Raw genomic sequence first — 26,316 nt, forward strand, 5'->3', positions numbered from 1 at the left:
TTTTCTTTTTTTTAATTTAATTTAATTTATTTATTAAGGAGTTAATTACAATACAGTTGTTGACATGTGGATACAATTTATCATCTCCCTGTGACACCCTCACTCTCAAGTTGGGTCCTTTCCCACCATCATTGAACCAAGATCCTAAAGCCCCTCAGCCCTTCTCTTCCCCTCTCTCAATCATTATTTTCCTGGGAGGAAATCAATCTTTCCACAATAGAAATAGGCTGTATATTCAAATAAATATTCCATATCTTTATTTATTGGGTAGAGATAGCCAGAAATTGAGAGGAAGGGGGACATAGAGGAAGATAGACAGAAAGACAACCTGAACTACTGCTTCACCACTTGTGAAGCTTTCCCCCTACAGGTGGGGACCAGGGGCTCCAACCCACACATTGTAACATGTGTGCTCAGCCAGGTGTGCCACCACCTGGCCCCAATAAATATTCTATTAACCAAAAGGCTGTTTGATGTTTAACTCCTTGTATGGACATAATACTATCTCTAGTGTTTAGGACTAGACTCTTCTTTGTTCTCCTAAACAGTGTTATTTCTCAGATGTGTATTTGATCTCTTTTTTTTTAATATTTATTTTTTTGTTGCCCTTGTTTTTATTGTTGTTGTAGTTATTATTGTTGTTGATATCGTTGTTGTTGGGTAGGACAGAGAGAAATGGAAAGAGGAAGGGAAGACAGAGACGGGAAAAGATACCTGCAGATCTGCTTCACCACTTGTGAAGGGACTCCCCTGCAGGTGGGGAGCCGGGGGCTCGAACCGGGATCCTTACACCAGTCCTTGCACTTTGTGCCACGTTTGCTTAACCCAGTGCCACCACCCAACTCCCTTGACCTCTTTTTAAATATGTTATCAGCACTTCCTTTGCATGGTATTAGTATACCTTTTCAAAGTGTATTCTTCACATGAATTTCAATCTATTTTTCCCCTTGCATTGATTAAATAATGATTTATAGGATTATAAGTTAATAGTGTATACCAAGACCATTCCCACCACCAAAGGTCTGTGTCACCACCCTTGCTCCCCTTTCTGCTTTATATCTTTTTCTTTTAAATATTTATTCCCTTTTGTTGCCCTTGTTGTCTTTTTATTGTTGTTGTAGTTATTCTTGTTGCTATTGATGTTGTCATTGTTAGACAGGACAGACAGACATGGAGAGGAGAGGAAGACAGAGCGGGGGAGAGAAAGACAGACACCAGCAGAACTGCTTCATCGCCTGTGAAGTGACTCCCCTGTAGGTGGGGAGCCGGGGGCTTGAACCAGGATCCTTATGCTGGTCCTTACGCTTTGCACCACTTGTGCTTAACCTGCTGTGCTACCGCCCGAACCCCTGCTTTTTATCTTAATGCTTTTTCAGCCACCAAGTTGCAGATGCTACTTCCTTCAATGCAGTTGGGGCTAGGTATGGGATTTTTGCCCTAGTGCTGGGGTTGCATGATTTGCTAAAAAGAGCTTCGAAGACACTTCCTGTAATTGGAACCTCTTCAAGGTCCTAAGCAGGCTAGTGATACATGTCATGTGGGTACCCTGACATCAGTATGGGGTGAACATTAAAGAAAACAGAGGCAGGAGCCGGGTGGTGGTGGCTCACCTGGTTGAGCACCCATGTCACAGTGCACAAGAACCTGGGCTAGAGTTCCCCTTCTGCAGGGGGTAAGCTTTGCAAGTGAAGCAGTCTCTCCCTATCACCCCCTTCCTTCTCAATTGTTGGCTCTATCTATCTTATGAAAAGAAAGGAAGAAAGGTAGGTTGGTTCAGGTGGTGGCACATCTGGTTAAGTGCACACATTACAGTGCTGAGGTCCCGGGTTCAAGCCCCTGGCCCCACCTGCAGGGGGAAAGCTTCATGAGTGGTGAAGCAGGGCTTCAGGTGTCTGTCTCTCCCACTCTCTCCTTTCTAAATTTCTGTCTCTATTCAGTAACATATTTTTAAAAAGAAAAGAAGCAAGCAGAAGCAGAGGCAGAGCCCAGGGGTAGAGTCTTCCCTCCCACATATGAAGATGTGCTTGCTCCCTAGCTCTGCATGACGGAGTGCTCTTGCTATCAGCCAGGTGTGCCGCTGCAGGGCACTTCTGTCCAGCATGTTTAGAAATGCTCCACCACCGCTGGAGCTACCAGGGTATGATACAATCTATTTTTTAGACATCTATAGATCTACTTCACTACTCGCAAAGCTTCACCCCTGCAAGTGGGGATGGGGGACTCAAACCCAGATTCTTCTGCATTTTAACATGTGTGCTTGACCAGGTGTATCACCAACCAGCACCCCCATACCAGAGGTTTTTGTTTTTTTTTCCCTCCTCCAGAGTTATTGCTGGGGCTTGGTGCCTGTACCATAAATCCACTGCTCCTGGAGGCTATTTTTCCCATTTTGTTTCCCTTGTTGTGGTTGTTAAGTTATTGGTGGTATAGTTGCTGTTGTCACTGGACAGAGAAATTGAGAGAGGAGGGAAGATGGAGAAGACATCTGCAGACCTGCTTCACCACTTTCAAAGTACAGGTGGGGAGTCGTCAGGGGCTAGAACCAGGATTCTTAACACACGTCCTTGTGCTTAACCCACTGTGCTATTGCCTGGCCTCCCATATCAAAACTTAGAGCTAACTTTGTTGTTACAAAGACAATAAAACCCAGAACAAAACAAAACAAAAAGTCTGTGATGTCATATATACATTCAGAAGTTTTATTTCAAAACCAAGAACCACAGTAACATTAATAGAAAATCCATTTGGAAATATTCACAATCTGGTCACTGAGAAAGGATTACAAATGAAAAGCTTCCACACTGCATCATTGCCATTCTCCGATTTTGAGGAGCCAGAGATAGAGGTGCAGTTGGAGTAAAGTCACATGTTCCAGACAAGGCCCTGTGCCAAGCTATGAGGCTTGTCAATGGACCAGAGAATGGGAATGAGAATGGGAACAAGTGAGGACTCGAGCACTGTCACACTCAAGGGCTTAGCTTAAGGGTCTGAGACGTGTAAGCACCAAGTGGGGAAAGGGAGATTGAGCAACGAAAGAGAAAGCAAGATGAGGGTTACGTATCTTCAGGGTCCCAAGTCCAGGGAAGGAAATCCTGGTTCCTGGGGACTGTGGTGAGCACGAATCTCTCCATCCCACCTACCTCTCTGAATGGCTTCAGTCTTGGAATTCTCTAGTTATCTCTTATCTCCCTTAAAGAGAATGTCTCCCTCGGCTGACACCCCCAGAAAGGTTCATGTCTTGATCTTTTACTCTCTCCTACTTCCATCTCCCGAGTGTGCCAACAAAAGAAGAAACTGGACCCTTAAGTTTTGAAGAAAGCCATCCACGCAAACTCCACCCATTAGAGGCAGTGTTATTTACGCACACAGGAATAAGTTTGAACACACTATCCAAAAGGGGGCTGTGGGGGCACAAAAGAAGCAAGTCACCCAGAGCAAAGTGACAGTGCTCAACCGTTCACCCTTAAGTGTGGACTACTCTGCACATTTACTCAGTCTCACATGTGGTCTGTAGGAAAGATTCAGATCCTCTAAGGGCACTTGACACAGTACTACGGTTACATGGTAACTAGGGTGACTAGACATAGTAACAGACACCAACAGGCATGCAGTCAACATATGTAAAACTGAATCATAAATGTTCAGGAAAAAATCTCCTCCCAGAGCTGAGGTTACAAGTTCAGGATAGCTAGGAACACGCTCCTCTGAATTCTTGTAATGCTACAGGTTAAAACAAAATATAAAACCCCCTAAAGAACAAAATGGAGAAATTCTGAGCCTTTACCAAGAATCACTAGATGGGTGGCAGGCCTTTAAAATAATAATATTTTTTAAAAAGTGAGCCCACTTACAAGGGTAAAGAAATTGTCTGGTACAGTGAGGGGGGAGAGAAGGAATTTCTAGAGATACAACCTTCCCTTCACTGGACACCATTCAATGTGAGAACCCATCCACCACCACTAACTATAGATACCCAGTTTAGTAATAATTCTAGATTTCAAGTATAAACTAAATATAGTCTTAAAGAGAAAAGTTCCAAAGGAAATCAGTAGCTTCTTTACACAGGCACATGACTTCTCTGAGAAATGAAACAAGACTTTCCATCTGAAGGACAGAGATTGTGAAGAGGTCAGCAGCATGCTGACCTCGCACAGCACACTGTGAAGCCTTTTCCAGTAAGGTCATATTCCCTCTAAATTCTGTACCATCACCTCTCTGATCTCAGTCTTCTACCCTCTAACTTCTTTAAACACCTCCCTCCAACCTCAATTTCCTTATGATTTCATTATTTGGTAAAATTACTTTATATTTAAAAAAATAAATATTTATGCAATAAAACCAGAAAATAAATACAAGTTAATTTGCTCTGCAGAGCTGTATGGAAGTCAGGAAGGAGCTCTTACCACCATCCCTTGCTGCCTTCCATACAGTATATGCTTTCTGAGGTCAGGGAACTGCATGCACCCTCACTCCCCTATTGAGAGCAACAGCAAAATCAAAGACAGGAAGAGCTTGCAAAGTCGCCATTTGCCAAGCAACCAGTTTCTCCTGAATGAAGGTAGGTTCATTTGGTCTCTCCTTAGAAGAGAATGTCCAAGAAATAAATTGTTTAAAAAGCCATTGGAGATACAACTAACCCCAGTATTGAACACCATAAACATCTGAAGTGCTCATGGAGTGTGTGGGATGACAAAGGAATCAAGTAGCAGCATTCATAAACAGTCCTGGGTTACAACCTGATGATGGCTCTCCCTTCCTGTGGAGAGGTGGCTTTCTCATATTGGGAGGGAGGTGGGGAGGAATGGCTTAGACGTTGGTGGTGCTCTCTTTCACAGGCTGGACGCTGTTCATCTCCATGGGGCCTTTCTCAGCATCCTGCACCTGCCCTTCAAAGCCTCGTGTTATTTCCTCAAAAGTCCTGCCACGGGTCTCAGGAACTTTGAAGAAGGTGAAGATCAAGAAGATAACAAGGAAGGCGGTGAAGATAATAAAAACGTAGGCTCCTAAGTAGTACTAGGAAAAAAAAAAGATAATCAGTGTGAAAATGTGGTCATGAGCAAACTGATTTATTTCCCTTACATTCACATTGCTAATGGGTTTCAAGCCTTTTACACCAAAGCTTTCTTCAACATGGTGGAGGCTGGGCTAGAATGTGCGTCTTAAACATGGCAAAGCAGTGCAGTCAGTATTCAAGTGAGTCAGCCCGCCGTGTGTGTGTGTGTGTGTGTGTGTGTGTGTGTGTGTGTGTGCGCGTGTGTGTGTGTGTGCGTGTCTGTGTGTGTCTCTGTGTGTGTTTAACTTGCTTTTGCCTCAAAAGTCCCCAGCATCTAACCCTAAGGTGTGAGAAAATATCACTAAAGCATCTTAAACATAGCTGATTGGGAGTTTGTTTTAATTTACTTACTGCAGCTGAGGGGAAGAGCAGTCCAACCAAAAAATTAGAGGTCCAGTTAGAACAGCCAGACAAGGCCATGGCAGCAGGGCGGGGTCCCTGGCTAAAGAGTTCGGCCACGATGAACCAGGGAATGGGGCCTGGACCAATTTCAAAGAAGGCCACAAAGATCAAGATAGCTGCAATGCACACATAGCTCATCCAATTATGTTGATTCTGTATGAGGAATGAACATATAAAAAGTTAAGAGTAAACAACACAACTTGGATAAGATCCACTCTCCCAGAAAGGAGTGCTAATAATAGACTTCTTTTGTGCAGTGGCATAATGGACTTACTGGACTTAAGTCAAGAGCCCTAGGTTCCTTTTGTGTTATTGCAAAAAATTTACATTTGGACTGAGACCATGTCACCAACTTTAAATTAGGGAAAATAATTACTTCAAGATCATATTATAAAAATGTATGTATTATAGCAGTTTACTTATCTCTGACAATACACTTTTCTTGGCAGGTTATTTCTGCCAAATATGACTATCTCTAATTTCAACATCCCATCTGTGTCCCAGAACCCAAGTCTCTACCCTGCCCCCACCTCTGCCTTTCTGTCTCTCAGAGAGAGCACTCACCTTCAACAACAAGGAAACAGTCATGAGGACAGAGCAAATAGCCATCCCTCCAAGGCCTGCCATATGCAGAGTCCTCCTTCCAGCCCTTTCCACCAGAAACAGCTGGGAAGAAGGAAATATCATTAAACTTTAGTTTTTTCCTCTCATGAAAATACCATCTAAATATATCCTTGCCAAAAAAATCTTTAATATAGATGCATCTCTCCAACTCTTAGCTTAAAGCACCATATTTCTTCCATATCCTCCCTTCCCAATCCATTTTATTCTCTTCAAGACTACTTGAGTATATGTATTAATATTCCTCTTTTACCTCAAAGAGGACTATTAAAATCATGCTAGGTGAGAAGACATGTAACCCATCTATGAATATGTATGGCAAAAACTCCCAACCCCAAATTATCAAAACACTGAACTTACAGAAACTATAGTGAAAACAGTATTAACCACACCAGCACCAATGGTCGCATAGATTGGTTCCTTTACACCTGCATCTTTAAAGATTCCTGTTGAGTAATAGAATACCTGGCAGGAGAAAAACAGAGAGGCTACTTGAAACAGCAATTATACATAGCAGTTAAATAGAGCTCTCAAAATAATCTGACTGCTTGTGAAGTCCAGTTTTCTTTTTTTCTGCCTCCAGGGTTATTACTGGGGCTTAAATCCAGGAGGCTATTTTTTCCCTTTTGTTGCCCTTGTTTATTGTTATTATTATTACTGTTGTTGTTGGATAGGACAGAGAAATTGAGAGAGATGGGGAAGACAGAGAGAGGCAGAGAAAGACACCTGTAGACCTGCTCCAATAAGGGTGAAGCGACCCCACCCCCACAGGTGGGGAGCTGGAGGCTCAAACTGGAATCCCTACACCAGTCCTTGAGCTTAGCTCCATGTGCTCTTAACTCTATACGTTACTGCCTGGGCCCCTCCAGTTTTTTGTTTTAAAGCACAATTTTTTTCTGCAAGTGAATTATCTTCAGTGTTTTATATCCCCTTTTTTATTCTCAGTTCCAGCTATTTATTTTCATTTTGTCTTTTCTACATATATATTTCTAAGATTTATTTAACAGAACTAGAATTATCACTCTGGTTTATGCCAGAGTCCAAGACTTTATCCAGTGCAACACCCCCTATATTATTATATTTTAACACCACTCCCTGTATTATTATATTTTAATTTTATTAGATAAGACAAATTGAGAGGGAGGAATAGAGAAGGAAAGAGACAGGGCAGGGGAGACAGCATAATGGTTATGCAAATAGATTCTCATGCCTGAAGCTCCAAAAGTTCCAGGTTCAATTCCCTGCACCACCATAAGCCAGAGCTGAGCAGTACTCTGGTGTTTCTTTCTCTCTGCGTCTCACAAAAAAAAAAAAAGCAAAGAGACAGACATCTGCAGCACTGTTTCACTACTTAAGAACATCAAATCCGGATAATAAAAAATTGGAGGACCAGCAAAATAACTCATTTAGCAGTATTTCCCACCACCCCCCCTTTTGTCTCTTTGTACCTAAAAATCAAGTCACCTTAGAGTAGTGAATCCCCAGAGACCCAGCAAATCTTGGAAGGAAGGGTTTTGCATATGTAAGAATGTGAACAGTAACTGTATCTAGTGCAATTCACTTCTGGTAAGGTGATGCAAGTGAAATAGTTATTATAGGACAACTATGACCTAGAAGTTGTGACTTACAGCATTGATTCCAGAGAGCTGCTGGGAGAGCTGAAGCATGATGGAGATTATGATAGGCTGCCGATAGCTGCGGGATCTGAACAGCTCCAGGACAGTGGCTTGCTTTTCCTGTGCCATCCGAGCACTCTCGTCTTTCATTTCCTGGATTTCTTGGGATACATCCTGGGTGCCCCACAATCGGTAGAGGACTGGTGAGGAAAGGATAGGGGTAAGGTACTATTCCAAATTTGCTTTTCATAAGGCAGCTAGGAAAAAGCTTCCTAAGATGAATCCTAGCAATGCCTGACCTTGCCATTTCAATCATTCTTAGGGGCTGGAAGGGACTGAGATCACCAAAAGACTGAAAGGTTTTGGGGGGGGGGGTTGACACTTGGAATGAGGCTGAGTATTGCATGGTAATATACATTTTGAAGTGTGAAATTGTATGCCTCAAGTTTGTGGAGATTAATCAGAAAACCACCTTGCAAGGCAAGGAAAGGAGATGACAAAAAGAGCCAATACCCTGATCCCCTAACAAACCGCCAATACTGTCTATAGTGAAGTTGTGAAGTATACTCACTCTGCTTAGCATTCTCCTCCTCCTTTCTGTTAATGAGCAAGAATCGAGGACTTTCAGGACAAAACGGAAGGGCTGCGCACTGTATCACAGCTGGAATGATGGTGAAGGCCAACAACAAGGGCCAGAGTTCTTCAGTCCCCATGATGTATTTCAGACCAAAGATCTAGAAAAATCAGACCATCTTAACACTATTGTTTTAAAAGTAATTTTTTTCTTTGCCTTCAGGGTTATTGCTGGGGCTTGTTGCCAGCACTATGAACCCACAACTCCTGGCAGACATTTTTTCCATGGACAGAGAAATAGAGAGGAAGGGGAGATAGGCAGAAAGATAAAGACACCTGCAGACCTACTTCACTGCTCGTGAAGTATGCCCTCCCTCCCCCACAGGTGGGGAGCTGGAGGCAAGTAGGTCCTTATACTTGGTGCTGGGTGAGATCCCAGATACCACATAAAGCTGAAACATATATAAGTGCATTTGTGCCATGAATTCTTGAATAATTAATCTGTACTAACTTAAACCATAAACCTTAAAACTCATTAAGTGTAAATTCAAGTACCTGGGCCACCAGAATCCCAATGACGATGGCCAGCTGGTGAAGAGTGCCAAAGGCCCCCCGTAGGTGAGTAGGCGACACCTCTCCAATATACATCGGCACAAAACCTGTGCACAGTCCACAGAAAAGGCCAATAATCAAGCGACCCAGGATCAGCATTTCAACAGACTCTGCTAACTTGCAGAAACCCAGAAGGCAACCACCAGCAATTGCCAATATGTTGACAATAAGCATCGAATTGCGCCTGAAAAGTTAAAACACAAGTCAGTAAAACAGGAAAATCTTTAAAATTTGTTTTCTTTATTTATTAATAGAGATAGCCAGAAATCAAGAGGAGATAAAAGACAGAGAAACACCTGCAACATTGCTTCACCGCTCACAAAGCTTTCCCTCTGCAGGTGGGGGGGGTTTGAGGGCTTGAACTCAGGCCCTTGTGCATCATAATGTGTGTGCTCAACCAGCTATACCACCACCCAGCCCCATCTCTTATCCTACTTTTCTCTAGGTTCTTCTCTCTTGGTCTAACTTTCTCACATTCTATTAACAGTGCACTGATAACCAGGATCAAAATCCTCCCCTGCCCCCCTCCCACTCTAATACTGCTTTATTGAGAAAAATGTTCATTTAGAGAATTTTTGTTGTCACAAGAGTATATATTTACACACAATTATGCAAGAGGATTGATTTTTTTTTGCTGTTAACCAGAGCACTGTTCAACCCTGGCTTATGCTGGGCGCTGGGGACTGACCCTGGTACCCTCAAGAGCTGTAGGTATGAAACTCTTATCACCCAGTTATGTCATCTCCTGATACCCCAAGGATCAATGATTTTCATTTTTACACCCAAGGTATGTTCCTAGAGTTTGCTTAAGATTCTCTCCTTGAGTGTTCAAGCTGAAGCTAGAATTTTAACCCCCCCCCAAAAAAATTGTTCAGTCCCCCAGAACCACCACCACCATAAGCCAGAGCTGAGTAGTGCTCTAGTTATTTAAAAAAAAAAAAAAAACCTAGGACATGTTTTTTCAATTCAACACTAAGGAAAATTTTTAGGTATTTTTAGCTAAGTTTAAAAACTTCTGAGCTATAGGGAAGAATCTTTTCTTATTTGCTAGTCCAGTAAATATTTAGAGGGGCTACTATTCACCAGGTACTATCACAACAACTGAGAGAAATCAAGAATGAAAAAGCATAATGGAGGCAGTGACAGTAAGCTTGGGAACTCAGCACAGAGAGTGGTCGCAAGTCTCTTTCAAGCCCTGTTATCAGAGACAAGGAGCCTGGGTAAGCTAGACATTAACTGAACTTTGAAGAGACGCAGTAATTCTGCTAGAAGCAAGGTCTCTCACCCATTCTGGTAGAAAAGTAAACTAAAAAGGTTCTGCCTTAAAGGAAAGAAAGAAAACATTAAAACTGAGTGATACAGGTCCATGAAGGATGATAAATGACATAGTGGGGGTTGTATTGTTAAATGGGAAACTGGGGAATGTTATGCATGTACAAACTATTGTATTTACTGTTGAATGTAAAACATTAATTCCCCAATAAAGAAATAAATTTTAAAAAATTGTTCAGCAATTCTCAAAAAGCTGTCCACAAATTAACATTAGATATTTGCTAGAAATTAAATTTTTCCCACCACTATCCAGCTCTATTAAATCAGGAGATTAAATTCAGAGCTACAGGAGGTAGCACCGTAGATAAAGCATGGAGTGATATTCTTATTAAATATTTTATGGTAGGCAGTGGCAGATAGCATAATGATTACACAAAGAGACAGTCATGTCTGAGGCTCTAAAGTCCCAGGTTCAATTACCCACAGCACCATAAAGCAGAGCTAATCAGTGCTACGGTAAAAAGGAAAAAAAAAAAAAGGTAATGGTTTTAGTGTGTATGTGGGGGGGAATTAGCCTCACAAATAAACAAAATGAAAACCATGTCCCTTTTCAGAACATGTGATTAATAAACTAACTGGTTCCTTCAGTCATTCCTGGAAGTACTTCACCTTCTAAGGTGTTTTATTTAGCCAAAATAGGATGAAAAGATTCAATTTTCTTTTTTTTTTTTAGAAATTTTCAGTTATTTGGCCATTATTCACATTTGTCACAGACCAGGAATTATGAAATATTCCCTATTAATCTGATGTGTGAAATGATGAAAATTCTTGCACAAGAAACAAATTTAAGCACCTAATTTTGACCTTGTGTGTTTTTGGTAAACTACATACTGAACTATAAAGACTCTCATACCTGAGGCTCCAAAGTCCCAGGTTCAATCCCCTGCACTATCATAAACAAAAGCCGGGCAGTGCTCTGGTACAAAAAAAATTGAACCAGTCTCAGTGGGGCTGCAAAGGCCAGTCAGTCACACAATTTAACACTTTATGGGAAAGTATTCAGGCAGTAGGGGTCCTCCCAAGCAAGTCACAGCACAATGTAACCATTTCTGATCAATACCTGCCAAAGCGGTTGACAAAGAGTCCAACGGAAAAGGAGCCAATCATACCACCAACTGAGAAAATGGCCACAGCCACAGACCAGAGGGTTGTAAGTAACAGCTCCCTGGGAGGTTCTTCTAGTCTCTCTTCCAAAGTGTAATTCAGAAAGTTCCTTATGATCTGCAAAGTAAAATGGTTAGGTAGGGCAGATGGATGGAAAAAGAGGTAAACATTATCTCCCATCTCATCTCCCAATGCTCCAACACTATGATTGTTTTATGAATAAAGGGGACATAAGAGACTTAACAAACCACAGTAACACAAAAAATCCTAGTAGGTAGTAGCACTTCTGGATTACCACCACCCTCTCCTAAGTCATCTTCCTTCTTTGTCCCTAAGAATAATTAAGTGCATACCATAGTCAGAATACTGACTACAACTAAAGGCATGGGGAGTAGATGACTTTTTTAAATTCCCGCTCTAGTGATTTAACAAGGCCCCTCCACTAAAAAAGTCTCCCTCTTCAAGATAAATACCAAGTCTGTCGTACATTCTTTAATTCCTGAAACTCTACTGGGAGGAATAACTTCTGATTCTGACTCCAGCTGCCAGGTACTCACCATTTCGGGAGCATTGATGACTCCAGTGTTGTAGCCAAACTGGAACGAGCCAATAGCAGCAATGCTGATTGAGAAGACCAGGTGGGCAGTCATCTGGGGAGGGTTGGGAGAGGAGAGATACAGCCCTTAAGTCTTGGTGATTGTGTCATATTACATACCAGTTAAAGATCTATTTGTATGAGTGAGATCAAGCACTGCTCTGGAGTTGCATGTGCCAGAGATTAAAACAGGGTTTCATGGAGGCAAGTCCTCCAACGACTGAGAAACCTCCCCAATCCCACATGTGTCTTTATCAACTTTGTCTATGAATGGTATAAAAACAAAAACTAGGGTGGTAGCGCAGTGGGTTAAGCACAGGTGGCGCAAGGCACAAGGACTGGCCTTAAGGATCCCGAGCCCCTGTCTCCCCATCCTAAGGGAGGTCGCTTCACAAATGGTGAAGCAAGTCTGCAGGTGTCTTTCTCTCCTCCTCCGGCTCCCCCATCTCTCTCCATTTCGCTCTGTCCTATCCAATAATGATGACATCAATAACAACAATAAAACAAGGCCAACAAAAGGGAATATTAAAAAAAAATGGGGGGGCCAGGTGGTGGCACATCTGGTTAAGCGCACACATTACAACAGTGCACAAGGACCCAGGTTCAAGCCTCTGGTCCCCACCTGCAGGGGGAAAGCTTCACAAGTGGTGAAGCAGGGCTGTAGGTATCTATGTTTCTCTCCCTCTCTACCTCCCCCCAATATCTGTCTCTATCCAACAATAAAATAAAAAGATTAAACCAAAAAACAAACAAACAAACAAAAACAGGGGCAGGGATAGCATAATGGTTATGCAAAGACTCCCATGCCTGAGGCTCCAGAGTCCCAGGTTCAATCCCCCACACCACCATAAGCCAGAGCTGAGCAGTGCACTGGTAAAAAACAAAACAAAAAACCCAGGTTGGGCATATAGCTCAACAGCTAGCACACAGGACTTGAATGCCTGAGCTCCTGGGACAATCCCCAGTGCCAAGTGTGCTGGATTGGCACTTTGACTTCTATCTTTTCTCTCCTGTGTGAAACTCTTAGAATGAAATGAAATAAACTTTTAACAAAAACCTAGAGATCCAGTAATGAAAGGCGGAAAGTAAAAGGAATTTTATCCAGACACATATAGTAGATAAAAGTGTGGCATGAGGTTCTGAGTTTGATCCCTGGCACTGCAAATGGGCGAGGGGATAACATGATAGTTATGCAAAAAATTCCAGGTTCAAACCCACACACCACCATAACATACAGTGAGACAGCTAAGGAGTGCTCTGGTAAAGAAAAAAACTTAAGGGCACAGGTAGACAGCATAAGCTATGCAGAGACTCTCATGCCTGCGGCTCCAAAGTCCCAGGTTCAATCTTCCGCACACCATATGCCAGAGCTGAGTAGTGCTCTGGTTAAAAAAAAAAAGAACTGGGTTACTGGGCCTGGAATCATTAGCAACCTAGTCAGGAGTTAGGAGAGTCTTGTGGACACTAATCATGAAAGAAGTTGAGGGGTGAGGGGAGGGAAATAGTATAATGGTTAGGCAAAGAAACTCATGCCTGAGGCTCCAAAGTCTCAGGTTCAGTTCCTGCACCACCATAAACCAAAGCTATGCAGTGCTCCTGGTAAAAAAAAAAAAATAGGAAAAAAATTTAAATAAGGGCGGAGGGTAGATAGCATAATGGTTATGCAAACAGACTCTCATGCCTGAGGCTCCAAAGTCCCAGGTTCAATCCCCTGCACCACCTTAAACCAGGCACCACCTTAAGTCAGAACTGAACAGTGCTCTGGTTAAAAAATAAAAATTAAATTAAATTAAAAAAAATTAAATAAAAGCTGTACCACTACTTCCACTCAAAAAGAAAGAAAAACACCTCCCCAGGGTTCAGGAAATAGTATAATTGTTATGCAAAATGACTCGCATGCCCGAGGCTTTGGAAGCCCCAGGTTCAATCCCCAGCATCACCACAGACCCATAAAGCGGAACTAAGCAGTGCTTTGGTATAGCAAAACCAACCAAGCAAAAAAATGACACGCAACAGAACCACCTCCACAGATAAAAGCACAGACCCAACGTCCAATAGAATGATTTAAATAGTCCTAGGACTCCGAGAAAGGCTTACTCTGCTAATTTTACCTTACTAATTGCACAGGAACCTTGATAACAGTAATCTACAGCATCTACCCACAGTATCCTGCCCCCACTTGCAATTTTAGTCCTACAGAGCACTGTAGTAATCACTTTCACCCACCAGGGGGAGAGCACTAGCTCCCTCCTGACCCAAAAGAGACATTTTTTGGTGAGGGTGGTGATGGGAGAGCCAGAATCAACTCAGTTGTATCTCATCTAGGAGGGAATAATTCAAGTGAATGTAGTCTTAAATTTACATCTCAAGGTAGTTCATTTTATGCTTCTTCTAAAGGTCCAGCCCTCCAGACCTTAAGCTCCTTTTCTCAGGCCAGGCTGGAGTTTTAGTTTCTCAAATTTGCCGGCATCCCCCACCCCAGGTTAAAGCAAAAGTACCTTGAAGGCCCCCTGTTAGTGCTCAGATTTTATTTAATCCTTTCCCCTCCGCCTTCCCCAGACCCATCAATTACTATGCTTGAAGGCCTTTTTCTCTAGCTACATTTTTATCTCCGATGCAAATAACTCTACCTTAGTGAAAATGCCTTTCTCCTTCAAATACTGAATATATAAGACATGTGATGTATTATCAGCAGACTCTGCACTTCCAAATCATAACATGGAGACCTGGGTTTCTTTTTGGTTTATCTATGGAACCCTCTAGGTTACAGAATAGATGGCTGAATATTGCCACTGTCCCCAGACAAATCCCAGACCCTTTCTCAAGGGTTGATGCTACCGGAGAAATACTCACGCTGGCTGAGACCCACGCTGAGAAGCAACAGACCAAGCAGCCCTCCCTCCAACATCCCCTGAACATTTTGCCATCTCATTCCCAGTAGCTTGTAGTTATGTAAACGGAAAACACTTCTCCAGGTGCCATCCCCTGTGACAAAAGGTGACTGGAAAGGAAATAGGGTATGTCCTTGATAGAGTAGGACATTCAATGTGAACTGGTAAAACTGTAGCATGGCGGGGGGGGGGGGGTGACGAAGGAAGGAAAAAAAAAAAGGCCTGGAGACAGCTAGTGACTCAGAATAAAACCCAACATTGCAATCACCATTACAAGCAAGCAAAAATAGCGGAAATTCTTACCTTTACTGACCCCATTGCCCTAATTTAATTCTGCTTGATCTCCCAAGAAAGATCTCAGTGATGGATTCCAGAGTGCGGCACCTCTTCTTGTGGCTAAAATCTTCAAAATGTTCTCCGCAGCAAGTTTTCTCCAGGTTCTCAGTGAGGACCGAAATATACCACCTTTCCTCTCTGCTCAAGAGAGCAGCTACTCATCAATTTATAATCTCCACAAAGGGTGGAGCCTAGTGTGTGTGTGGGGAGGTGAAAGCAACCTCTCAGCCCCACCCAAAACCCGCCTTAAACAATCTTGTGACCTCTCGGAATTCTGTGACCTCAAATTCTGCCCCCACCCTCAGCAACAACACAATCCCTTCCCCTCCTTAAGAAACCACATCCTACCATCCTCCCACTCCAGTTTTGGTGTGTTTTTTTTTTTTTTTTCCTGCTTCTTCCCTCTTCTAAAGCAGCTACAGCCTCTTAGTTTCACGGACAAAATGCTACTAGAAAAGCCTGGAGGGAGGGCAAAAACACTTTTCTCTCTCTTTGCTTTTACATATGCTTAGAATTGAATCACTAAACAGTGAGTGCTACTGAGAGTTAAGGTTCTTTGAAGGCAAGTAAGCAGAAAGAATTCAGTCTTGGGAATTATCTGCTGCTATTTGATAGTAGGTTTTGGGTCTATGATCTTGAAAGGGGTTGACAGTGTCGGAGGCAGGAATGGGCCACTTCAGGGCACCCTCTTATTTGGGAGGAAGGAACCTGAAGCTGCCAGAATCAACTGTGCTACACTATTCAGTTTCCTCAGTGTACCCTTCCGATTTTCCTTTCCTTCTGCCTTCTTTTCCTCCCTTCCTTCGAAAAAATATCTAAATAAAATATCTATTTTTTAGATACTCATTTATGTGTGTATTTATTTTGCCCGAGCACTGCTCATCTCTTGTTTAAGATAATGGAGGACTGAACCCAGGACTTAAGAGCCCCAGGAATTAGAATCTCTTTGCATAATCAATATGCTATCGCCCCCACTCCCTTCCTTTATTTCTTACCAGAGCACTACTAAGCTCTAGTTTATGGTGTGGGGAACTAAAGCTGGACCTTTGCAGCCTCAGGCCCCTTTCTGATTTCTTTTCATTGCTTTTTTAAAGACTTGTTTATTTATTAGCAAAAGAGAGCTAGAGCATCACTCTGACATATAGTATACAATACCAGGGACTGAACTCATGCTTGAGTCCTACACCTTATCCACTGTACCATCTCCCAGACCATTCTCTTTTATCATTTTTACTCATTCTGCATTTTTATTATATTTAATTGACCAGAGGACTGCTCAGTTCTGGTTTATGGTGGTGCTGGGTGGGACTGACCCTGGGACCTTAGAGCCTCAGGCATGAAAGTTGTTGGATAACCATTATGCTTTATCCCCAGCCCCATTATGGAATATTTTATTACTAGTCTCAAATTCCCTCTAACATTCAAATATGGAAATATGATCAAATTCAGTTAAAACAAATTATTTATAGGTTGAGCACAGGAACCTAGGTTCAAACCCATAATCCCACCAGCAAGGGAGAATATTTCTTTCTCTCTACATTTCCCTGTCAATTTCTCTGCCTCTACTCAAAATAAATAAATATATACTAGTCAATGGGCTGAGAAGACAGCATAATGGTTCCACAAACAACTTTCGTGCCTGAGGTTCTGAGGTCCTAGGTTCAATCTCCAGCACTACCTTAAGCCAGAGCTGAACAGTGCTTTGGTCTCTTTCTGGATCTTTCTCTCTTTAAAATAAAGAAAATAAAATATTAAAAAGAAAGAAAGAAACAAGGAAAAGAAAAGAAAAAACAGTCAAAACCAAACTAAATCGGGCAGTCTGGGAGGTAGCACACTGGCTAAAGCATTGTTTGACTCTCAAGCACAAGGACCCTAGTTCAGTCCCTGATAGTGCAAGTACCAGGGTGATGCTCCGCTCTTCTCTCCCTCTCTCCTCATATCTCCCTAATAAATAAATAAAAGAAAAACCCTAGATCTGTATAAAATAAATAAGTAATCCAAATGTTTGCTGAGCACATACCATGTCTTAGATACTCTCCCAAGCAGTTAGGACTACTCAACTGATGAATTATAAGACTGAAGAGAATGACCAATTCCCTATTAACTGTATACTGTGCGTTTCTTGCAAGCATGAGATAAACATCTGATCACTAGCTACACAAGAAAATGGAAATATGTTCAAAGGTCCAGGTTCAAGCTCCTGTCCCCACCTTTGGGGGGAGGGGAAGCTTCACAAGCAGGGAAGCAGTGCTACAGGTATCTCTGTCTCCCTCTCTAACTCCCCTTCCCTTTCCATTTGTCTCTATCCAAAATAAATATATAAATATTAAAACAAAACAGAACCTGAAATGAAATTGGCATATTGCACCCAAGTAAAAGACTCTGGGGTGGGTGGGTGGGTAGAATACAGGTCCATGAAGGATGATGAATGACATAGTGGGGGTTGTATTGTTAAATGGGAAACTGGGGAATGTTATGCATGTACAAACTATTGTATTTACTGTTGAATGCAAAACATTAATTCTCCAATAAAAAAAATAAATTATAAAAAAAAAAAAAGAACCAAGACATGGAAATAGCAGGTATGGATGAGAGTTAAGCAAGTTGTGGACAGAGACTGAAGGATGATAGGAGAGAGAGAAGTGGCACCACTGTGAGAGCAAACCAAGCAAAACAATGTGGATAAAGACTTGAGTAAATGAGAGATAACATTCAGGCTTTTAGGGCTAGTAATCAACGGCCAAATTCCCAATACCCATTCATTTGCAACCTAGCAACCCCTTCAGGGTAGGAGAAGTGGGGGTGGGGTGGAAAAAATCCTGGAGAATGTATGTAAGTTTTCGGTAAACTGGAGGAAGTGAATCTTCCTTTGGAGTTTTGGTTGTGGGCTTAGAATTCAAACTGATATTACTGGACATGAAACTGGACAGCACAGTCTTCCTTCCTGAAACACAGATACCTTCTTCAAAGGAGAGAACAGAGAGAAACATGACATCCAAGGAAACCTTCCCTGAAGTCAACCTCCCCTCCCCCTAGCCTCTTAAGTCTTCCAGGAAATTCTTTGAGCCCAGAGGCCCCTTTAGTTGCCACAGCAACTAAACTAAGCAACCAGAGGGGGAGAAATACCCACTAGGGCAGCACCACCGACCAGAAATATAAGGAGTCACTTAGCATAAAATAACCTAAAACGTTGATTTGGCTACATTTAAAACTGTAAAGGAAACCTGAGAAATTAATTTGAGTGATTGTTTTATTCAACCAGATATATAAAAAATAGCACTCGGCATGGAATGTATTGAATATAGAAAATATTAATAAGGATGAACAAAATTTACACTATCAGAATGAATGCCTTGCTTAACTGAGGCTTGTGGTTATAGATCTCTGGCATTGTATATGATAGAGTGGGACTTGGGCATATAACTCTTTCTCCTTCGTGTGAGCCTCGCTATTTCACATAGAATATTTTTTTTTAATATATTTTATTTATTTATTAATGAGAGGGATAGGGGGAGAGAGAAAGAACCAGACATCACTCCGGGGTACATGTGCTTCCAGGGATTCAACTCAGGACCTCATGCTTGAGAGTACAACACTTTATCCACTGAGCCACTTCCCGGACCACAGAATAAATAATTTTTAAAAAATTAAACAGAGGGGAGTCCGGCGGTAGTGCAGCGGGTTAAGCGCACGTGGCGCAAAGCGCGAGGACCTGCGTGAGGGTCCAGGTTCAGGCCCCGGCTCCCAACCTGCAGGGGCGTAGCTTCACAGGTGGTGAAGCAGGTCTGCAGGTGTCTTTCTCTCCCCCTCTCTGTCTTCCCCTCCTCTCTCCATTTCTCTCTGTCCTATCCAGCAACGAGGACATCAACAACAATAGTAACTACAACAACAATAAAAACAACAAGGGCAACAAAAAGGAAATAAATTAATATAAAAAAAATCAAACAGAGCATTCTGTGTGGTGGTACAGTGAATAAAGCATTGAACTCTCAAGTATGAGGTCCTGAGTTTAATCCCCAGCTTCACAGATGCCATAGTTCTGTCTTCTCTTTCAAATAAATTAGTAAATAAATCTCTTTAAAAGATAAGGGCGGGGTGGAAGGTAGATAGCATAATGGTTATGCAAACAGACTTATGCCTGAGGCTACGAAGTCCCAGGTTCAATCCCGGAAACCACCATAAACCAGAGCTGAACAGTGCTCTGATAAAAAATAAATAAATAAATAAAGGGTGGGGAGACAGCTCTAATGCATGAGACTACAAGGTCCCGGGTTCAATCCCCACACCACCATAAACCAAAGCTGAGCAGTGTTCTGGTTAAAATAATAATAATAATAATAATAAGCTAAGGGAGAGGGATGGTCTTCCAGAAATATGTATGTATTTGTATTATCATTAAAGAATTTTATTAGTGACTTAATATTGACTAAATATTAAATAATAAAGAAAGTAGTATAATCCACACTGTTCCCACTACCAGAGTTCTGTCCCCATTGCCTCCAGTTGGTCACAGATATGAGCTGACCATATATTTATTTATATCTATCTATATCTGTATATATATATATATTTCCTATTTTTACTCAGTTATATGGTCCTACCTTTACTACTTCTACCTTCACTTCTTTTTAAATTTTTTTATATTTATTTTCCCTTTTGTTGCCCTTTTTTATTGTTGTTGTAGTTGTTACTGATGTCGTCATTGTCATTGTTGGATAGGACAGAGAGAAATGGAGAGAGGAGGGGAAAACAGAGGGGGAGAGAAAGACAGACACCGGGCGGAGGGTAGATAGCATAATGGTTATGCAAACAGAGTCTCATGCCTGAGGCCCCAAAGTCCCAGGTTCAATCCCCCGCACCACCATAAGCCAGAGCTGAACAGTGCTCTGGTTAAGAAAAAAAAAAAAATTAAAAAGAAAAAAAAAAAAGAAAGACAGACACCTGCAGACCTGCTTCACTGCCTGAGAAGCGACTTCCCTGCAGGTGCAGGGGGAGGGGGTTGTAGAACCAGGATCCTTAAGCAGGTCCTTGCACTTCCGACCACTAGCGCTTAACTCGCTGTGCTACCTACTACCTGACTCCCCTTCACTTCTTTTCTAAGTGACACACCAATCAATACTTTTGAGTGTCCTTCCTTTTCCTCTCAGATAACTGAAACAGTTTCTGACTTCCTCTGTTATTGTATTTTTATCATTTACTTGTTTTTGTTTTTACCAGAGCATGCTCAACTCTGGTTTATTGATGGTATAAGGACTGAACCTGGGACTTTGTGGAGTCTCAGGCTTGAAAGTCCTTTTGCATAATTATTACACTCTCTCTCCTACACCATATTTCTATTTGTAAAGATTATAACTGAGGGGCCAGGTGGTGGAGCACCTGGTTAAGCGCACACATTACAGTGTGCAAAGACCCAGGTTCAAGCCCCTGGTCCCCTCCAGCAGGGGGAAATCTTCACGAGTGTTGAAGCAGGGCTGTAGGTGTCTCTGTCTTTCTCCCTCTCTATCTCTTCCTCCTCTCTCAGTTTCTGTCTCTCTCCAATATTTAATAAATAAGTAAATCATAACTGGACTCAACTGAATCTAAAGACTCTCAAATGGAACAGAACAAATCCAGACAAGTGCTCCTTGAGCTAGTAGGACCTAATAGGCTTCTCATGCTCAGCTGAGTACTGGGCTTGTCCCTAAGGTAACAGAGTCCAATTTGAGCAACTCTCACCATGGGCATAGATAACACTGTGGGCAATAAGGTAAATGTCTCAAAATGCAGACTCTATGTTACATTGTTCCTGTATTCTTCCATCTTTATGGAAAACAAAGAAGGAAACGAGGTAGATAAATTTCAAAGTGGGGTAGACTGGGAAGGAATGCTATTAAATTCCCACTTTGCCAGGTTCCCTTAGAAGGAATGAGAAGAATGGACTAATGGCCTGGAATCTGCAAATGTGGACACCTGCAGACCTTGAATCTCAATCTGAGCTTTGTGCTGCTCTGTGGGAAGGATGTTTGCTAGTGTGATAACCAAGTGGAAAAATAAACAAACTAGAAATCCTCAAATCAGGAAAAACATTTAATAAGAATCTTTATTATCTCTTTTTTTTTTTTTTTTGGCCATCTGGATCTCTTTTTTTTTTCTTTTCTGATTTTTTTTTATCGGGGAATTAATGTTTTACATTCAACAGTAAGTACAATAGTTTGTACACGCATAACAATATTGTCTCTTTTACACAACAAAGTACATGGCATTTCAAAGGCACTCAAAAAAGCTAGCAGCTGCCAAAGTTCTACTCTTTGCTTGTATCTGTAATTTTCTTCTTTTCTTTTAACTCAGCTCTGGCTTAGGGTGGTGCAGGGGATTGAATCTGGGACTTTTTTTTTTTTATTAAGACTTTTTTTTTAACTTTTTCCCTTTTGTTTATCGTCACTGTTGTTATTATTGCTGTCGTTGTTGGATAGGACAGAGAGAAATGGAGAGAGCAGGGGAAGACAGAGAAGTGAACCCTCTTCAGGTGGTGGGGGGAGGCTCTAACGGGGGACCCTGATGTTGGTCCTTGCCCTTTGCACCATGTGTGCTTAACCCTCTGCGCCACCGCCTGGCTCCCTTTTTTTTTTTTTTTTACCAGAGCACTCATCAGTTCTGGTTTTTGGTGGTATGAGGGATTGAACTTCAGAATTCAGAGCCTCTGGCATGAGAGTCTCTTTGCATAACTTTATGTTATCTACCCCTGCTTCCCCCCTTTTTTTTAAACCAAAGCAGTGTTTACTTCTGGTTTATGGTGGGGCAGTGGATTGAATCTGAGCCTCAAGCACGAGAGTCTCTTTGTATAACCATTATGCTATTTACCCTCACCCTGCAATCTGTATAAGTACTGCCACTAGTGCTCCTCACCCCTCAATCTGTATGTTACAACAAACACATCTTATCTAGACATTAGGACTGGAGAGACAGTACAATGGTTATGCAGAAACCTTTCTTGCCTGAGGCTCCAGAGGTCTTAGGTTCAGTCCCATAAAAAAAAAAAAAGCACTAAAATTTCAACTACCAAGAAGAAATGTCCAATTAAGAGTTGTAACAAAAAAATTTCCACACTTCTTCAATCTTAAAAATACAAACTTAAGGCCCCCATCACACTGTGGGGAGCTTTGGTGCTTTCTTTCTCTGGCTCCATCTCTCTTCTTCTATCTGAAAAAGTTAGTTCAGATTGGGGAAACCCAGCTCGCCAACTCCTGAAAAAAAGCCTAAATGGGAGAAAACTGACAACAGAGTTCTTTAGCCACCTTTGTCCCATTTCAAGTGTTCAATAGTCACATATTTTGGCAGTACAGGGTTCAACTTTTTAGCATGATCTCTACCTATTAGTCTAGTCCAATCTATAACATACTATATAATACTCAAAAACAGTGTGTGTGGGGGGTGGGTTGGGGGGGGAGTGTATGAGAAGTCTATCTTCCCTTTGTCCAAACCAACTTGAATTATTTGTCAGTTTTCAAGCAGGCCCCAGTTCTTGTCTCAAGGTTTTTATATTTCTGTTTTCTTTGCCTTAAAAATCTATATCAATCAGAAACGAAAACACAAATAGAACCTGAAATGGAATTGGGATATCGCACCAAAGTAAAAGACTCTGGGGTGGGTGGGCGGGGAGAATACAGGTCCATGAAGGATGATAAATGACATAGTGGGGGTTGTATTGTTAAATGGGAAACTGGGGAATGTTATGCACGTACAAACTATTGTATTTACTGTTGAATGTAAAACATTAATTCCCCAATAAAGAAATAAAATTTTAAAAATCTATATTAATTAATTAATTAACTGATTTTTACAAGAGCACTGCTCAGCTGTGGTTTGTGGTGGGGTGGACAGCTAACCTGAGACCTTGGAGCCTCAGGTATGACAGTCTTGTTGCATAACTGTTATGCTATCTCCCCTAACTAAAATCTCTATTTGGGGGCAGGGATAGATAGCAAAATGGCTATGCAAAGAGACTCATGCGTGAGGCTCCAAAGTCCCAGGTTCAATACCCTGCACTACCATATGCCAGAACTGAGCTGGGCTCTGGGGGAAAAAAAAACAAACTCTATTTTCTGGAAATGCAGCACTATCAGTAGTGTAGCTTAGCAGACTTCCATGGACCAACATTTGCTAGAGTTGAGTAAGTTATTTATCTGGTAAATAAATGGGGGAAAAAGGGAGGCATCACAGTGACAGACCTGGTCAAGTACACACATTACCCTGTGTCAGGTTCAAGCCTCTGGTTCCACCTTCAGGAGGAAGCTTCTGAGCTTTCAAACAGTGCTTAAAGTGTTTTTCTTTCTTTCTTTTTATTATCTTTATTTACCTATTGGATAGAGGCAGCCAGAAATCAAGAAGGTAGAAGGAGATCGGGAGAGTGGTCTGGGAGATAGTGCAGTGGATAAAGCACTGGACTCTCAAGTGTGAAGTCCTTAGTTCAATTCCAACAGCACACGTACCAGAGTGATGTCTGGTTCTTTCTTTCCTCCTGTCTTCTTTCATTAACAAATAAATAAAATCTAAAAAACAAACAAACAAACTTTAAACTACCCATCTTACAACCAGTAGGGCTGCCTCCATTTAGGGAACAGCCCACTCAACATTAAAAAAAAAAAAAAAAAAAAGATGTGGTCCAGGAGGTGGATAAAGCATTGGGCTCTTAAGCATGAGGTCCTGAGTTCAATCCTCAGCAGCACATGTACCAGATTGATGTCTGGTTCTTTCTCTCTCCTCCTATCTTTCTCATGAATAAATAAATAAGTTCTTTAAAAAAAAAAAAAAGGGAGAGAGGCAGAGAGACACCTGCAGCCCTGCTTCACCACTCACAGAGCTATCCCCTTGCAGGTAGAGACTGAGGGCTTGAACCCACGTCCTTGAGCACTGTAACATGCGCGCCACCACCCGGCCCCTCTACCTACCTTCCTTCCTTCCTTCCTTCCTTCCTTCCTTCCTTCCTTCCTTTCTTTCTTTCTTTTCTTTCTTTCTTTCTATTTCACTTTCCTTCCTCAATTCTCTCTAACCTATCCAATAAGTAAATGTTTAAAAAGGGAGATAAAAAGAAAGTCCACCAGGCTAGTGCACCTGCTTTGTCATCACATGGCCCAGGCTCACATTTGAGAGTTGGTCCCCACTGCACTAGAGGAAACCTTGGTGCTGTTGTGTCTTTCCATGTCTCTCACTATCCAAAAATAACTGGATAGGAGCAGTGAAACCACAGTGGCAACAAATATATATATATATATATATATATATATATATATATATATATATATCCTTGTTTGTAAAACTCATTCACATCAATCAAGAGTCAATTAGGGAGTTGGGCGATAGTGCAGTGGGTTAAGCGCACGTGGTGCAAAGTGCAAGGACTGGTGTGGTGTAAGGATCCCAGTTCAAGCCCCTGGCTCCCCACCTGTAGGGGAGTCGATTCACAGTCGGTGAAACAGGTCTGCAGGTGTCTATCTTTCTCTCTCCCTGTTTTCCCCTCCTTTCTCCATTTCTTTCTGTCCTATCCAACAGTGACAACATCAATAACAACAACAATAACTACAAAAACAATGAAAAACAAGGGCAACAAAAGGGAAAATAAATAAATAAAAGAGTCAATTAAAATGCAAACTTCTAGCTAAATGAAAATTCTTTCGAAGATTATGTGTCTTCCCCAGTCCCCCCCACCAAAAAAAAAAAGATTATAAGGCTTTTATTATTATTATTTCTTTTTGTTTGTTTTCCTCCAGGGTTATCTCTGGGGCTCTGTTCCTGCACTACGAATCCACTGCAACAAAATGAAAAAATGAAAAACAACAAGGGCAACATAAGGGAAAATAAATTTAAAAAATTTATTCATGTTTGAAAAAAGAGAGAAGAGAGGCAGACCAAAGCACTCCTCTACCACATGTGATGCCCACAACTGAACCATCTCCCAGGGAACCCATTCTACTTTGAATTTTAGATACCTAGGTTAGAACTCCATGGCTTGGTTGTTACTGGTCCAGAATAAAAAAATAATAATAAAAAAAGTCCTAGCAGGAGTAGATAGCATAATGGTTATGCTATCTAACCCCCACTTTTTTTTTTTTAAGGTTTTATTTATTCATGAGAAAGATAGAAGGAGAGAGAGAAAGAACCAGACATCACTCTGGTACATGTGCTGCTGGGGATTGAACTCAGGACCTCACACTGTGCCGCCTCCTAGACCTAGTCTCCTCTCTCTCTCTCAGCTACATTTTTTTTTTTTTTAATCCATGAGAAAGACAGGCGAAGAGAGAGAAAAAAACAGACATCACTCTAGTTCATGTGTTGCCAGGGATTGAACTCGGGACCTCGTGATTGATAATCCAAAGCTTTATCCACTGCACCACCACCACTCTCCTACATTTCTAATAAATAAGTAATCTTAAAAAAAAAAAAAAGAACAAGAAGGGGAGTTGGTGGTAACGAAGTGGGTTAAGCGCATGCAGCACAAAGTGCAAGGACCAGCATCAGGATCTCGGTTCAAGCCCCCGGCTCCCCACCTGCAGGGCAGTCTCATCATAAGCAGCAAAGCAGGTCTGTAGGTGTCTATCTTTCTCTTCCCCTCTCTGTTTTCCCCTTCTCTCTCCATTTCTCTCTGTCCTATCCAACAATGACATCAATAAGAACAACTATACTAACTACAACAATAAAAAAAATAAAATAAAAAACTAAGATTTGAAAAAGAATTTTTTTTAAAAAAAAGAAGGTGGGGTAGGATAATGGTTATGCAAATAGACTCTCATGCCTGAGGCTACAAAATCCCAGGTTCAATCCCCTGTACCACCATAAACCAAAACTGATCAGTACTCTGGTAAACTAGTAGTAGTAGTAGTAGTAGTAGTAAAAAGAAAGAAAATTGGATGAGATAGATGAAGATCCAGACAAAGTAAATGCAGTAGGCAGTAGGAATATAGTCAAGTTTTAACAGAAGTGGCTCACCTTGAAGGTTCCAGATATAGATTACCCAAAGATTCCTAGAATCTGTCTCCACATGAGCTCTGATATGAGGTTATTTTGAGCTAAGAGCCCTTGAAAGCTCTGGAGGCTGAAGAAAAGCTCTCATCTTTTTTTATTTTTATTTTTTAAAAAAGATTTTATTTGTTTTAATGAGAAAGATAAGAAAGACCCAGAGTGTTCCGAGTGGTGGCATAGTGGATA

At 41.6% G+C, this 26,316-nt stretch overlaps 1 protein-coding gene across 2 annotated transcripts in view; it reads right to left on the reverse strand.

Moving 5' to 3' along the window:
• Positions 1 to 2,678: 2,678 nt before the first annotated feature.
• Positions 2,679 to 26,316, reverse strand: part of SLC2A3 (solute carrier family 2 member 3) — a 107,924-nt gene continuing 84,286 nt past the window's right edge. The window contains exons 1-10 of one of the 2 annotated variants that reach the window (XM_007537529.3): positions 15,103 to 15,332; positions 11,871 to 11,963; positions 11,270 to 11,430; positions 8,821 to 9,061; positions 8,264 to 8,426; positions 7,705 to 7,892; positions 6,437 to 6,541; positions 6,020 to 6,121; positions 5,405 to 5,608; positions 2,679 to 5,013 (exon numbers count right to left, since the gene is read on the reverse strand). In XM_007537529.3, the coding sequence (XP_007537591.1) occupies positions 4,807 to 5,013; positions 5,405 to 5,608; positions 6,020 to 6,121; positions 6,437 to 6,541; positions 7,705 to 7,892; positions 8,264 to 8,426; positions 8,821 to 9,061; positions 11,270 to 11,430; positions 11,871 to 11,963; positions 15,103 to 15,117 (1,479 nt within the window). In that variant the 5' untranslated portion in view covers positions 15,118 to 15,332 and the 3' untranslated portion in view covers positions 2,679 to 4,806. Of the gene's footprint in view, positions 5,014 to 5,404; positions 5,609 to 6,019; positions 6,122 to 6,436; positions 6,542 to 7,704; positions 7,893 to 8,263; positions 8,427 to 8,820; positions 9,062 to 11,269; positions 11,431 to 11,870; positions 11,964 to 15,102; positions 15,333 to 26,316 lie in introns of those variants that run through there. The other variant, XM_060190119.1, reaches the window with a different exon arrangement.

This window comes from Erinaceus europaeus, chromosome 4, assembly GCF_950295315.1.
Source record: "Erinaceus europaeus chromosome 4, mEriEur2.1, whole genome shotgun sequence".
NCBI classification, from domain to species: Eukaryota; Metazoa; Chordata; class Mammalia; order Eulipotyphla; family Erinaceidae; genus Erinaceus; species Erinaceus europaeus.